This window comes from Balaenoptera ricei, chromosome 2 (genome assembly GCF_028023285.1).
Source record: "Balaenoptera ricei isolate mBalRic1 chromosome 2, mBalRic1.hap2, whole genome shotgun sequence".
Classification (NCBI taxonomy): Eukaryota; Metazoa; Chordata; class Mammalia; order Artiodactyla; family Balaenopteridae; genus Balaenoptera; species Balaenoptera ricei.
Genome location: NC_082640.1, coordinates 101,385,526 through 101,400,219, shown reverse-complemented (window position 1 = coordinate 101,400,219; position 14,694 = coordinate 101,385,526). Strand labels below are relative to the sequence as shown.

Sequence of the window (14,694 nt, the reverse complement as noted above, 5' to 3'; positions counted from 1 at the left end):
AACCTCCATGTTTGGAAAAGGAGAGCTTTATTCCTACTGTATCCTCTAGTTACCAATTTCAACAGGGGTCCCCAACCCCTGGGCCAGTCCGTGGCCTGTTAGGAACCGGGCCGCACAGCAGGAGGTGAGCGGCGGGTGAGTGAGCGAAGCTTCATCTGCTGCTCCCCATCGCCTGCATTACCGCCTGAACCACCGCCGCCCCCTCGCCCCAGCATGTGGAAAAATTGTCTTCCATGAAACCGGTCCCTGGTGCCGAAAAGGTTGGGGACCACTGAATTACAAGATTTGATAGAGCCTCATAGCAAAATATATATCAGGGTCATCCATAGTGCTTTGAAAAAGTAAAGATGCCTAACCATAATCTTGGAGATTCTAATTCATAAGACCTGGGCTGGGATCTGGGGATCTGATTTTTTAGGGAGCCCCAGAACTGGTTCATATACACAGCCATGGGTAAGAGGATTCAAGGAAAACAAACTTGACACAGAAGCAATCAGTTTTAATTTTTTAGCCATGTTTGTAAAAGAATTCACTTTCAGTACATGGGTAACACCCAAGCCCTTTCCCATTATATCCAGTTGTATTACAAGTTCCTTTAGTTCTGTTACCAAAAGTTTTCATTGTTTCTTAAGGGACGCTACCAAGTAAATTCTGATGTTCTCAAGGTATCTTGTCCTGGAAATGGTATCATTTCTCAGGATTTAAAAATAACTTGGCTGAACTAAAGGTGGAGAAGCCAAGTCTCTGCTACTTTTCCTAGTCTCCTGGGCACAGCTGTGGAGTCTTGGCACTGTGCCCATGCCCTAAAAATTTAAATATGGCAATATGAAAACCAAACCTTAAGAACCTAGAGCAGCTCTCCTACTTCCCACCATGGACTCAGCAATAAGAAGAGCAGACAGTTGTATTCTAGTTAATAGCTGCTTTGTTCCTTCATAGCATACTGGGCAGAGGGTAAAGAGCCCTCTGTCATCTTCAGCTGCCCCTGTTCTTTTCCTCAAACTCCAGGATGAGACCTTTAATGTGGGACAATTTCTGATGCAGGTACTCACAGCGGCGCTTTTCTTCCCTGTAACCTGGGTACCGCTGCAGAGAAAAAGCATGCATGTCAAAAAAAAAGTCAATTCTGCCTTTTTGCTACCATTCCCAGGCCTGGTCTTACCTTCCTGAACTTTTTGTATTCCTGGACTATCTTTTCTTCCAGCATCTGAAACAGAAAATGTTAGCACCAAGTTTAACCTTAAGAAAAAAGCTCCAGTTCTCTTAGGGAGTGAAGGAACTTCCCTTCTCATTCTACCAAATTATACAGACTAATTTTTCCCTCAAAACTGGCTTGCTTGTCACGTTGGTCGTTGAACAAACAGGATTATGGGCAGTTAGCCAGGAGTTTACGGCCAGTAGAGCTCAGGAGCCAGCCTGGGCCCATCCAGCCCTTACCTTGTGTTCTGGAGTTCCTCGCTGAGCGCTCTTCATCTCTGCTCCCAGCTCTCTGAACCTTTGGCTTGCAGCCCCAACACGGGCATGCAGGGTGCGGTATTCAGCATAATCTGTCTCAAAGTCCTGCTTGTAAGCATGGTGCTGTTCTGCGCTGTGGATGGCCCTGTATTGCCTGCCAGGAGCAGAGTATTGTCACCTTCAATATCATTGCCCCCCAAAGCTTCCAGCTCCCAGGAAGTTTACCTTAATATCTCATATGCACAAGGCTTGATAAAATTGGAAATGGCAGGGAACTCACAGGAGGTAATCTGGTACCTCTTCAGGGCTTGGGGATTCAGGGTCTAGGAAGGAAGCAAGACATGAAGGTGATGATAGGCTTTTTTTCCCCCACTATGGCAGTTTCACCCTCCTCCCATTAACTCACCTGCTTGAACTGAGGGACTGTGCACCAGCCTGGGGCTAATGTCTTCATCTTTATCTTCTTGCTCCCAATCTTCTCCCTCCTGTAGCTCCTGACTAGGCAGCCCTTGTAGGGGACTTGGAGCTAGAGACAGAGATCTGAGCCTCTTTTCTTTTAGTTTTACAGTAGCTGCAGGTGCTGGACGTTTCTGTTGGAGAAAATATCTCGGTCACATGAACAGTAAGCCAGAAGCCTCCTAGTCTGTCCTTCTCTTAAAAATTACTTCCATATAATGAGCTCTGGGACCATGAAAATGATAAGGTCCCAATTTTTAAATTTTAGCCTCATTGGACACAACTCTCTTTGAAAAACCCTTGCTATTACAACTTACCTTGTCCACGTGTTTCTGGCGAGCAGAGGAAGGCAGTACCTGATCAGGCTCTCTGTTTGGAAGATGGCTCTGGTTCCTAGGATATTTGAAGAGGGAATGGGAGAGAAGAAGCCAAGGGTAGGGCTAGATCCCTTTTTACAGCATTTAGGGTGGAGATTAGAGAAGACAATACCAGGGCTTCCCAGATTAGTCCCACCCTGCCCCCAAGTACCTCACTTCCCACTGCGCCATGTGTTCCCTCAAGGATCCTGGGAGTGACTGTTCTTGGCTGCTTGCCAGTGGATCTGGCACCTGGCAGGGAAAGTGGTAGGGGCACATGGCTCCCTAGGCTTCAGGCTTTGCCCCACCTTATCCCAACTCCCTGCAGTTTCTGGCCTTACCTCTTCTAGTGCCATCTGTGGCTTTGAAATTGTGTCTCCTGCAGAATAGTCTCCCATGTTCTGCCAGCTCTCATGATCTCTGGCATCTTCAGTCAGGTTGTGACCCTGAACTGAAGATGGGGCTGGGATAGAATCCATGGCTGCCCAAATAGTGAGGCGCTCCCTGAGTGGACCCAGGCAGTGGAGGCGGTTAGGCCCAGATCTGGAAAGAGGTGGTTTAAAACAAAAAACAAACAAAAAACAGGAAGGTGGAGAACTTTGAAGCACCTCTGGATATCCCCTTCCCAGACTTTGCACAAACTCTTTCTTACCTGCTACCTATTCCCCTTACCTGCCTAAATGTTGGCACACAAGGTCCAAGCCACCACCAGGGCCCTCCTGTCCACACGGAGACACTATGAAGGAAAAGAGGCAGGACCAGCCAGGACCTGGGAGCCTCAAATACTGTGGGTGAAAGGAGACCGTAAGCTCTATGAAAGTCAGTTCCTCCTACTATCGATGCCACTCCTCCCTGAGCCAGCCTAAGCCTGAAGATGGGTCCCACGGGGCTTATTAGCACACCAGGTGCAGCTGGGCCTGAGTTCCTCAGGAGGCTAAGACGGCACAGTCTCTTCAACCGCAGCCTCTTGGGACCACAACCCAGCAGCCCCTCACCCCATTTGGGGTTCAATTCTCGAAACTTCCTCAGACCTTGACTGCCCTCAGCCTCCCGCCCTGACGGTGCCTTTCTGGAGCCCATGTCTGTTCTCCCTGCACTCCACCTCCACACACCCCAGGCCCGCGCTTACCCCTCGGTTGCCTTGGAAAGCAATCACTGGCCGAACCTGCGGGGAGAGCACAGACTTGAGCTAAGAGCAGGTGAAGCAGCGTCCCGGATCCGGCGTCGGGTGCCCGGGGTGGGGGTGGGGTGGGGGGACCTGCCTCGCAGGCTTCACTTGGAGAGGTGGGGAGGCCGGAGACTGAGGATGCTGCTTCCCATCCCCAGGCCCCTTCGGCAGGGTCGCCGGCTGAGGCCCTACTTCCCGAGGGGTAGGGGATGGAGAGGATGGGGCCCGGGCCGGCCGTACCTGTTGCCGCTGACACTGTTGCAGCGCCCGCAGCGCCGCGTCGTTGAGCCTGAGCAGCAGGAGGCTGGTCCGGGCAGCGGGGGTGAAGCAGAGCCGGAGCTTCCCCCTCAGAAGCTCCTGGGGTCCCTCCATGGCTGCGAGGTTCAGAGCAAATAGGACGGGAGCCACAGACCAGGGCCACTACCACCTCCGCTGTGCAGGGCTAGGCTGGCACACCCGATAGCCCAGGTAGGCCCCGCCCCCCGCCGGGACCCCACCCCCGGCCCCACCCCCAGCCAGCCCCACCTCTGGGATTTCCCGCTCGCGTGGGCGGCGCTTCGCTCTCCCCCAGATGTTAGCACCGACCCCAGCGGTTTCTTCTTGGATTGGCATGCGCTTTTTGGGCTTTCGGAAGGTGCTCTCCCAGTTCCGGGGAGAAAGTCTGCAGCCAGCTTCAGACCTCTCACCAGTCCCCAGTCCTGCCTCAGTTTTTCCACCTAACCTGAACACTTGAGAGTTTCGGTCTCTAAGTGAAGCTGAACCTGCAACCCCTCGAGGGTTCTAGACGCAGAGGGGCGGGAGACAGCAACAGCTACTGGTTGCTGGTCGGGCCCAGCCCATCACGCCAAGAGCCCCAAGGGACCGGAGGCTGGCGGACCCGAAGGGGGATTCCCGACGCCAACACCTGGCCTAGCGCTTTTGCTTTTCCCTGCCCTACGTACTGCGGCGAACCCGAAGCCGGTTTCTAACTATGAATGGAGAGAAAATCAGGCCCCGTTTTTGGCAGCAGTGAAGCTTGGCTGTCGCAAGCAGATGGGCATCGATGGGCAGAGATGGGGGCCGTGGTTGGTGGCAGGAAAGTTGCAGGGCAGTGGAGAGGGAGAACTCAGTCCCAGGTCTCCCTTCCTGGACTATACACGTGAGATTGGTGGACACTGGTGTGAAAGGGAGCAGGCTCACTCCCTCAGGAGGACCAAGAGGTGCCATGAAGTTTCCAGACATTCTGGAGGTCCAGATCCTGGTGCAGTGAGAACCCAGGACCAATCTCATGTCGGCCCTTGGTGTCTCCACTTGTCCCTGTTTGGGTATGTCTCCCAAGAGCCCTGGTGTTGTTCTCTTTCCTAGCTAGGATACCTCTGCTAAATCCCTGGACGGGCATAATCCCAGATGACCTTAATGCCCTTCACCCTAAATCAAATTATCTATACATTTGTCAAAACTCATCAAATTGCACACTTAAAATGTATCTATTTTAATGTCTGTAAATTATACCTCAATAAAGTTGATTTTTATTTTTTGGCCACACCCCGCAGCTTCTGAGATCTTAGTTCCCCCACCAGGGATTGAACCCAGGCCACAGCAATGAAAGCACCAAATCCTAACCACTGGACCTCCAGGGAACTCCCTAAATTTGACTTTTTAAAAAAAATTAGTTAATTTTTGGCTGCATTGGGTCTTCTTGCTTCACATGGGCTTTCTCTAGTTGTGGGGAGAGGGGGCTACTCTTCGTTGCTGTGCGTGGGCTTCTCATTGCGGTGGCTTCTCTTGTTGCAGAGCACAGGCTCTAGGCGCACGGGCTTTAGCAGCTGTGGCAGGCAGGCTCAGCAGCTGTGGCTCGTGGGCTCCAGAGCGCAGGCTCAGCAGTTGAGGCACACGGGCCCAGTTGCTCCGCAGCATGTGGGATCCTCCCAGACCAGGGCTCAAACCCTTGTCCCCTGCATTGGCAGGTGGATTCTCAACCACTGCACCACCAGGGAAGCCCCTGTATGTACTTATTATCAATTAATTCTTTTTTTATATCAATTAATTCTAATATGTTCCTCTAGAAGTGGAAATTTCCTCCTCATATATTCAAATATAATCAGTTATATTATCAATTTTATCAGTTATAAAACTTATCAGTTTTATAAATTTCCATTTTTTTCCTTAGATATATACCTCCAGACCCTTTCATTCTCCTGTTCCACTCTGAAATAGTTGCTTCTCTAAGCCTGCTGCAAAGTTATCATCCTGGGGTCTCCCTTCAAACAGCCTGGGGATTTCCTTATCTCCTATATTGGATGCCCTTTTTTCCTGAATTCTACTACTTTTTTCCTTGATTTACCCCCTCATTTTGGTGGAGTACATCTCCAATAGATTCCTGGAAAGGGTGCATGGTAGATAAGTCCTTTGAAACTGTGTGTCTTTATTCTATTCTACTTAATTGATAGCTTGACTGGGTAAAAAAATTTGGTTGTTATTTTTCTTCAGATATTTGATGACATCACTCACTGTCTTTTGGATTCCAGTGTTGCTGCTGACAAGTCTGAAGTAATTCTGATTCTTCATCCTTTGTATGTGACCTATTTTGTATCTCAGAAACCTTTAGGATCTTCTCTTTGACTCCAGTGTTCTAGTATGTTGTGGCATCGATCTTTTCTTATTCTTTGTGCTGGGCACTCAGTGGGCCCCCTCTCATTCTTTCCTCTCATTCTGAAACTCATATAACACAGATGTTGGACCTCTTGAACTGATTGCCTAATTTTTAAATTTTTTCCTCTCCATCACTATCTTTTTGCCCAATTTTCTTGACTATTTCTTCAAGTTTTATCTTCCAATGCTTTTATCGTATTTTTAATTTCCAAGAGTTCTTTATTATTCTCTGAATGTTTGTTTTTTATAGCTCCCCTGTTTTTGTTCAATATCCTCTTCATTTCTAAGGGTACTAATTATAGTCCCCCCTCCCACTTTCTTTTGTTTCTGGAATTGTTTCTGATCCTCTAAGACCTTATTTTCTGTTTCTGTTTTGTTTTGGCCTATTTTTATGTTAAAAGTGTTTTCTCCAATGCTTGCTGATCCTCAGCTATCTACTCATCTCTACAAGCAAGGCACTAAAATCTGACTAGAAGCTTAATATGCATGGAGAGGGCTGGTTGCACTTTAAGATAATCTTACTGGATCATTTCATTATGTGATCCCTGTAATTTCTCTAATTATTCAAGCTTTTTCCCATCTCAGGTTCTTGGCATATGCTATTTCTATTGTCTGTGTATTGCTTAAAATGTATTTGGCAGAAGTTACAGAAATCTGACTCAAGGCAGCTTACACAAAAAACAAATACGTATGGTGGTTCTCATAGCAGGAAGCTCAGAGAGAGAACAAATATTACAGTTGATGTATTCAGTGGCCCAAGAGCATCATCAGGGACCAAGTTTCCTCCTGCCACTCACTTTGCTTCAACCTAAGGCGTGTCCTTCAAGGTCATAGAAGCCAAAAGCAGTAAGGGTTATGTGAATCCTTATTCAAGTCAGTGGGAGAGAGTACTGTCTGTCTCCACAATGGAACAAAAGTCCTTCCCTTTGGTCTGATAAGGCCAATTTAGGTCATATGCTAACTCCTAAACCTATAACTGTCACAAGGTGAATATCATGCATGGTTTAGGCAATCCTGAGCCAGTAATGCTAAGAGTGATGAGTTTACTTTGATTGACTTAGCCATTCAGGACCACTCTTGGAATATAGGGAGGGAAAAAATTTCCTAAAACTGTATTGCTCTTCTTTGTTAAAGGAGGGATGTTAGAAATGTTTGGAATTCAACTGCACTGCTGGAGCGTTCTTCTACTTTTCCTACAGGCCTCAGTTTAAAACTCACCACAGGGAATTCCCTGGTGGTCCAGTGGTTAGGACTCCATGCTATCACTGCCAAGGGCCTGGGTTTGATCCCTGGTCGGGGAACTAAGATCCCATGAGCTGCGTTGCGTGGCCAAAAAAAAAAAAAAAAGTCACCACAGAAGTGGGTCTCTCCCATTATTCTTTGTCCTTGCAATTTTGTTTTTCTTTTAACACTTAACACAAGTTGTAACTTCATACTGTTTGGTTTGGCTACTTGTGAATTGTAAGTCTCCTCCACTAAAGTGTTAACTTCATGAGGTCAAAACCATGTCAGTTTTGTTCACCACTGTATACCCACTGCCTAGAAGTGTCTGGCACTTAATAGGTGTATGCTTAATACTTGATGAAGAACCCAGAAATCAATAGTATCTTCCTCTCTAACTGAATACCCAAAATATATTTTGAAGCTGCACACTTTTGCCATTTCTGCTGCCACCATTTTGGTCCAAGTGGCTATCTTCTGTTCCCTGATGTAATGGACATCTTTTGTTTGATCTGTCTAGCATCCTCCTTTTCTGGGGAACAAACTCCCTTTCTTTGATAAACCTGTTCCTTCCCCATACTATCCATATGGTTCTGGTGGGGGCTGCTCTCATTATATCCTGCCCCACACCACCTCCTCACCACAAAGGTAGGCACCTAAACCATCAGAGTCCTGTCCTGGGGTTTTAAAAACTAAATTTAAAGGAAGAGACTCAGACCCTCTCTCTTGGACACACTGTGATATGTGAGGGCAGGGACCATTGGTGGCCATTTCCTATCATGTCAAGGGATCTGGATCTGAGAAAATAAAGCAAAGAGATGGGGAGGCATCCCCCTGTCATCGGTTTTAGTCATTCACACCCCAGCCCATGCCCCAGTTTGGTTATGTAAGCCAACAAATTCCCCCTTTTGCCCAAATTGGTCTGAACTGCATTTCAATTATCTGTTACCCAATTAGGCCTAGCATCCTGGATCTCTGTGATAGCCTCCTGACTGGTCTCCCCATTTCCATTTACCTGCTCTAATCCACTTTCCTTCCACGGAGTGATCTCTTCAAAATTTACATCTTGCTGCTGAAGAGCAGGGACTGGGTTAAACCTTCAGCCCCACACTTTATTACCTGTGCTTCCTTGGGAAAGTTATTTAACCTGCCTGTGCCAAAGTTTCTAAATAGGTAGAAAGGGAATAATGACACCTCAAAAGGTCATTGTAAGGCCCAAATAAGAAAAGTAAACTTAATATACTTAATAAGCGCTCAATGTTAGCGAGTAGTGGTATTAGCAGTAGTGACTCAGATCATATCACTACCCTACCTTCTTCCTGACCTAGTTTCATACCATGCTCACTAGGCATTAGTGACTCTCCTACTACCTACCTATCCAGCCTGTTACCTATCCACTAACCTTGTGGCTCCTGATGGGATGGCCTGAGGGAGCAGGACCTTAGGGCCTTCACACACGCTGTTTCCTCTCCTAAAATGTTCTCCCCCGCCTCCTCCCACCCCTTGCCCTGGCTAAATCCTCCTCCTTTTGTCTCAGCTCAGTTATCACTTGCTTCACTTCCGTAATCAAAGTTAGGGTCTACAGATATACTCCCTTCACAGAACCAGCAGTAGTACGATTTCTTACCAGGAGAGGTAGAAAAATTGTTTACAGATAGTCTTTATTCAGATTAAACTGACATCTATTTTGATGGATAGGTGCTTATGCTGTGTGCCCTGTTAACTCTTTTGAATATCATCCTTGTGTAAAATCTGTTCGTTTCTTTCAAAGCAATTATCACAATTGATTTGCATACATATATATATACACACACACACACACACACACACACACACACACACACACACACAGAGAAATACCTATATATGTATTATATATATAGAGAGAGCTGTTTCTTCTTCTCCACACTATATGTTCCTTGAGTATGGCGATATACATGTTCTGTTCATCACTGTATACCTAATGACTAATACAGTAGTTGGTACATTGTTGGTGCATAACACAATGAATATTTGTTGAAAGAATGAGTGATTTCTTTGGCAATTCCTGGAAAAGTTAGACTGGAGGGAGGTGTGGCAACCAGCCTAGGTTCTGTTAGGATTGGAAATAGACTCTTGAGCATGGGGGTAGAGTGGGGTGAGTTAATAAGAGGAAACTGGTTACAGGGTTGTTCCACTCTCTCACCCACCTGAGCAGCTGGAGTTGATAAAGAGGTAGCAGGTGCCAAAAGAGAACTTGCTTCCTCATCCTGCACTATTTCACTCATCCCTGGCTAGCTCAGTTTTCTCCATGGGGCTGGTTCTGTAGTCTCTCTATATGCAAGGGGACCCATTGGAACCTGGGGGCTAGGAAGCCAGATAGTCCAAATTCTTTTTGTGAACTGTGGTCAGTCTGTTGCTATAGGTCTGCAGATGTTGTCCCCACCCTTGAAGTCCAGTTTCCTCATCTTCTCACTTTATATGTGGGGTCCCTAAATCCTGCCTCACCTCCTTCTCTCAGAGCCTTGGGTCCCTAACTCTCAACCTCGTGCTAAGTTAAAGTGGAGGTATTTTCTCTGCCCTCTGGCTGTTGGCCAGTGGCCACAGTTCTTCACCACATGGGCCTCTCCTCCTGACATGGCAGCTGGCTCTCCCTGAGCCAGTGATCCAAGACAGAAAGGAAAGCAGAAGCTGCAATGTCTTTTAGCATCAGAAGTGATATACCATCACTTCTGCCATATTCTATTGGTCACATAGACCAACCCTGATTTAGTGTGGGAGACGATTACACAAGGATGTGAATACCAGAAGGGAGGGATTATTAGGGGCCATTTCAGAGACTGGCTACTACTCAGGAGTTAGAGGAATTTGGAGAAGGAAGAGGAGGTTTTAGGACTTGCCAAAGGGAGATGGAGAGGACATTAACCAAGTGCCTATTATGGGCCAAGTCCTTTATATTAAGTTATCTATATTAATCTTTTCCACAACACTAAGGGGTAGATATTATTCCCATTTTTCATATAAAGGAATTGAAGCATGGAAAAAATGATTGTCCAAAACCAAATCCAGTAAGTGGCAGAGTCAGAATTTGCACATTGTTATGTGTGCCACCAATGTTGAGCTATTACATTTGGTATGTACCAAAGGGTGGGATATATGCTACTGGTGATATAAGAAGTAATTTTAATAGTATAGAGACATAGCAGTAAGTAACACTGAAAGTATAAAAATTAAATGCTTTTCAATATTCTGATGACGTCAAGAAAAAGCTTCAGTTTGGAAGACTTATGCCTTATTACCTCTATAACACTTGTTAATTTCTCTCTCTGAGAAAGAGAGGGCAGGCCCCAGGTTCAGTAGCTTTGACAGTGATGTTATTTTGGTAGAATTTAATAATATATTTCCTTTCCATTGTATTTCCTTTTATAGTTACTTTCTCTTTGTGGGCAGGTGATACTGATTTAAAGTTTACTAAAGGAATATGAAGTTTGGGTTATATCCTTCATTTGAAACTGATACAGGGAGTTCCCTCGTGGTTTAGTGGTTTGGTGTTTTCACTGCAGAGGCCCAGGTTCAATCCCTGGTGGGAGAACTGAGATCCCCACAAGCCACACAGCACAGCCAAAAAAGAAAAAAAACCAACCCTGGTAAAAAATTTTAAAGTAATAAATAGTAGTAGTTCAAGTGATACCTGGGTATGGCAAAAATTGTGAGGATGGTAGTGAATGAGGTTTATTGTCTTCCCTCAGCTCTATGTTGAGAAAGAAGCCAGTCTCAAGTGCCAGCCTCAGCTTGGTTCTGCTGTGGGCACTAGCTGAAGAGAATCAGAAGTTAAAATTTACAACCAGTCCTTTCCTGTGAGATTTCCTAAGCATTTCTCCTTTATCCCGTGAATTCCTTGGGACTGGTGGGGAGTCTTGTACATAGATTAGTGAAACTGGGAATGAGAGCGATTTTAGTGGGAAATCTAAGCTTCCCGCCCTATTCAATTACGAATTACAAACGAGGTGTGGTTAGTGGAGATGGTGGAGATAGTACAGTACAGTGGGGAAATGTCAGAGGGAGAAATGGACATTGCATGTCGATTTTCCAATCTCTTAGTCCCTGATCCAACTCCATAGTCCGTGATTTTGGGGTCCTCCAATACTTCCAAGCTACATATTTGAAGCTTCTATGCGGTTATGAACAGGACCAAAGTTTTAGGACATATGGGATGTGGATGCGAATTTCTATACTGGAGGAGTTTGGGATGGGGGAACAATGTGGTTAGAAAGGGATTTCTGAAGTTGCGTTTGTACACGATTTTACATAGTATGCAAACTCAAGTGTCTAAACAGGTGGTTGGTTGGGGGGGGATCCTAGGTAACAGGGGCAAGTTTAGTCCCAGAGTCTTGGTAACAGCACCGGCCGGACCATTTCAGCCCCCACGAACCCGCAGCCCTCTGTTCCCCCTACGTTCCGAGTGAGTCTGTCCGTGTCCCAAACCGTCCCCATATGAGGGCACTCTGCTAGGTCACGTGCCCAAGCCCGCGGGAGCGCCACATCGCCACCCTCACCCCTTCCCCCCACCCCACTCTGCCCACGTGACCTGGCCTACTTTCTCCCCTCCCGACCTAACGACTTGCTCGGAAAGCCCCGCCCCACGCAGCGCGCTCGGCCTGCGAACCTCCGCCCCTTATCCGCCCGACCTCCAGCGTGGCTCGCGGACCCCACGTGTTTCTTCCTGTCCAATGGGAATCGGCTCCCGGGCTCGAAGGGGCGGGGAGGAAAAGACAACTTCGTTACGGTTCGAGAAAGGGGCGGGGCCTGCAACGTCGTACTGAACGAGGGGACGCAACGGAGGCAGGCCGGAGCTGCTGCCGTCGCCATGACCCGTGAGCACTGAGACCCCCCTCCTCTTGCCCTTTTCTCCTTTTCCATCCTAAACACGACTGCCGAACCTCGGCATTGACCTCGTTTTGGCTACCCCAACGAGACCTTTCTCTAGGAGCGCTGTTTAGCGACCCTCACACTTGGAGCCCGGAAATCGACCCTTTGCCCACCGAGACACTTCTTGAGAACCTCCCCACCTCGTCAGGCAAAGGCCCTCCCCGACGCTTTGCGGTGTGGGAAGAAACCCTGCGCTCCTGTGATAGACCCAGAGCCCCCCATTCCAGATCCCTGCCCATCCCCCACAGAGACCCAGACTGTGTACACATAACCGCCACCCCCTGTCTGGGCCCCCATGCTGCCCCGAAATTTGAAGCACGCTTCTAGCGGGCTCCTCAGGACCGTCCTCCGTCCACTCCCCACTTGACCTGCCCCGTGGCAGGTCCCCCCTCCGCCCAATCTGCAGCCTAGGCTCCGAAAAGGGCCGGTGTCGGCGCCCCGGCAATGAAGTGTTGGACCCTACGAGTGTCCGGTGAGGGGAGAGGGTCGCTGGTGTGTGGCCAGAAAGGCCCTCGCGTCTCACCTTTTATCTTCTTTCTCTAGGCGGTAACCAGCGCGAGCTCGCCCGCCAGAAGAATATGAAAAAGCAGAGCGACTCGGTTAAGGGAAAGCGCCGAGATGACGGGCTTTCTGCTGCCGCCCGCAAGCAGAGGTAGCCCCAGGGAGGGGAGGGGAGGGGTGGGATGAGACCTGGGTCTAGACCAAGGGTTGTACCTGGAAAGAGAGTTAGCTCAGAGCTTACATCTGGACTAGGCGTGAGGGGCAGAGTGCATTGTTTCCTCTAGGGTTTTATTCCTCTCACCCTCTAAATTGTTAGCTCACAGCCTTATAGGAAGGGACTGGGGCGGGTGCTGCCCTCTGTCTGATTTCTGAGTGCCCCCGGGTCTGACCTTAAGGGCAAGGGCAGGGAGCTTCACATTTCAAATGCAGTAGTGGTTATGACAGCCCAGTACTTTTGGCCCTCCTTGCTGTTCATTTGTTCTCCCTTCTCCCAGCCTTCTCACTGGTGTTGCTGGGTGTGGTACTCAGTGCAGAATAGCCTTGGGCCTGTGTGGCCAGACTTCTGACCCCTTGGGCAATAGCCAGATAGAGACTGATTGCCTTTTGAGCCTCAGCTCTCTTCCTCTTGTTCTCCTAGGGTGGGAATACAGCAGCCACATGCTGAATTTTGTCCCATCCACTTCCATCTTATCCTTTGTGCCCTTCATCCCCCTGCATCTTGTCCTTTTTGCCCTCTGGTACCTCCCAGTGCCCCATCATCTCTACCCCCAGGGACTCGGAGATCATGCAGCAGAAGCAGAAAAAGGCAAACGAGAAGAAGGAGGAACCCAAGTAGCTTTGTGGCTTCGTGTCCAACCCTCTTGCCCTTCGCCTGTGTGCCTGGAGCCAGTCCCACCACGCTCGCGTTTTCTCCTGTAGTGCTCACAGGTCCCAGCACCGATGGCATTCCCTTTGCCCTGAGTCTGCAGCGAGTCCCTTTTGTGCTTCCTTCCCCTCAGGTAGCCTCTCTGCCCCTGGGCCACTCCTGGGGGTGAGGGGGTTACCCCTTCCCAGTGTTTTTTATTCCTGTGGGGTCACCCCAAAGTATTAAAAGTAGCTTTGTAATTCCTTGAGCGCCTGGTTTGACTGGGGATTTGGGGGGATGGGGATGGAGGAATGGCTGCCCTTTCCCACCAAGAGGGGAGAGAACTTCAGACTCTGAAAGGATGTGGATATGTAGACTAAGTGAAACATCACAGGAAAAAATTCTTTTTTGTACTGCAACAAACAGGTATTCTGGGTATGTGGTAGAGAAATCCTCTAAGAGCCTTAGGGACTTCTTTTCTGTGATTTTTTTTTTGTCCCCCACTCAGACCCTGAATATCATCCTACGGATGGAGTTGAGGTCCTAAGAAGGAAGGCTGCAAGACCTAAATTTATGCCCCTCTTCCTCATTCTTCCTCAGTTTGTTTGCCTGCTTGGAAGTTGGCCCAGATCCTGCTGCTCACTGACTTCCCATGGTTAGCTGCTCTCAAGTGGTCACATTCTCTTCTGTTCTGTCATTCCTCATGTGAGGGTGGTTTTTGTCATCCCATTTCCTTTGACCTCAACATCAGGATTAAAACCTAGGGTAGTCTCTGTGCTCCTTTCTTCCTGTGTCCTGGTTTGTTCTAGGGTTCTGGGCTTCTTAAATCCCTGTACCCAGGGCTGAATTCCTTATTTTCCTTTTTATCTCCAAGGGCAGAGCCAAGTAAGTCTTCAGTCCCTGTTGGTCTTTCCCTGCCCCCATCTCCACCATGAGAGCCAGGAAGGAGCTGGTGCCGCACTGTCTGCTGGTTCCTGAGCTGCTGACTTGGGAGTCAGGCTCTTGAGCTGGGGTGAATACATAACGGTAGCTCCAGCGAGTCAGATACTCTGCCCAGGGCATTAGGGTGTGTATGGCCACTTTTTTCAAGTCAGACATACTACTGACTTCAGCCTAAAGGGAGGTAACTACCCATTATGTCCTTGCGGTATTTG

The 14,694-nt window shown here is 48.2% G+C and overlaps 2 protein-coding genes across 3 annotated transcripts; one reads left to right on the top strand and one right to left on the bottom strand.

Annotated features, from left to right (window-relative positions):
• Window positions 1-492: 492 nt before the first annotated feature.
• ELL3 (elongation factor for RNA polymerase II 3) lies at window positions 493-3,882 on the bottom strand. The gene is made up of 11 exons (XM_059913432.1): window positions 3,676-3,882; window positions 3,397-3,432; window positions 2,940-3,052; window positions 2,609-2,810; window positions 2,440-2,519; window positions 2,229-2,304; window positions 1,862-2,045; window positions 1,736-1,778; window positions 1,438-1,609; window positions 1,163-1,207; window positions 493-1,086 (listed from the first exon to the last, which is right to left on the bottom strand). The coding sequence occupies exons 1-11, from the start codon at window positions 3,805-3,807 to the stop codon at window positions 976-978; spliced, it is 1,194 nt and encodes a 397-aa protein (XP_059769415.1). The 5' UTR covers window positions 3,808-3,882; the 3' UTR covers window positions 493-975.
• Window positions 3,883-12,032: 8,150 nt separating this feature from the next.
• On the top strand, window positions 12,033-13,800 carry SERF2 (small EDRK-rich factor 2). 2 transcript variants are annotated; one of them, XM_059913419.1, is made up of 3 exons: window positions 12,033-12,140; window positions 12,739-12,847; window positions 13,445-13,800. In XM_059913419.1, exons 1-3 carry the CDS (start codon window positions 12,134-12,136, stop codon window positions 13,728-13,730), a joined length of 402 nt encoding a protein of 133 aa, XP_059769402.1. In that variant the 5' UTR covers window positions 12,033-12,133; the 3' UTR covers window positions 13,731-13,800. The 2 variants fall into 2 exon arrangements, with proteins under 2 accessions (XP_059769402.1, XP_059769403.1); XM_059913420.1 differs by having other exon boundaries at window positions 12,034-12,140; window positions 13,468-13,622.
• Window positions 13,801-14,694: the final 894 nt, after the last annotated feature.

Bases quoted from the DNA above. Each gene is read 5' to 3' on its own strand.
- ELL3 (XM_059913432.1), bottom strand. From the start codon at position 3,807: ATGGAGGGACCCCAGGAGCTTCTGAGGGGGAAGCTCCGGCTCTGCTTC. The intron at 1,208-1,437 runs GTAAGGGCTGGA...TTTCTGTTTCAG, and splicing joins GAGGAACTCCAGAACACAAG to ATGCTGGAAGAAAAGATAGT. The intron at 1,087-1,162 runs GTAAGACCAGGC...TTTTCTCTGCAG, and splicing joins AATACAAAAAGTTCAGGAAG to CGGTACCCAGGTTACAGGGA.
- SERF2 (XM_059913419.1), top strand. The intron at 12,848-13,444 runs GTAGCCCCAGGG...GGTACCTCCCAG, and splicing joins GCTGCCGCCCGCAAGCAGAG to TGCCCCATCATCTCTACCCC.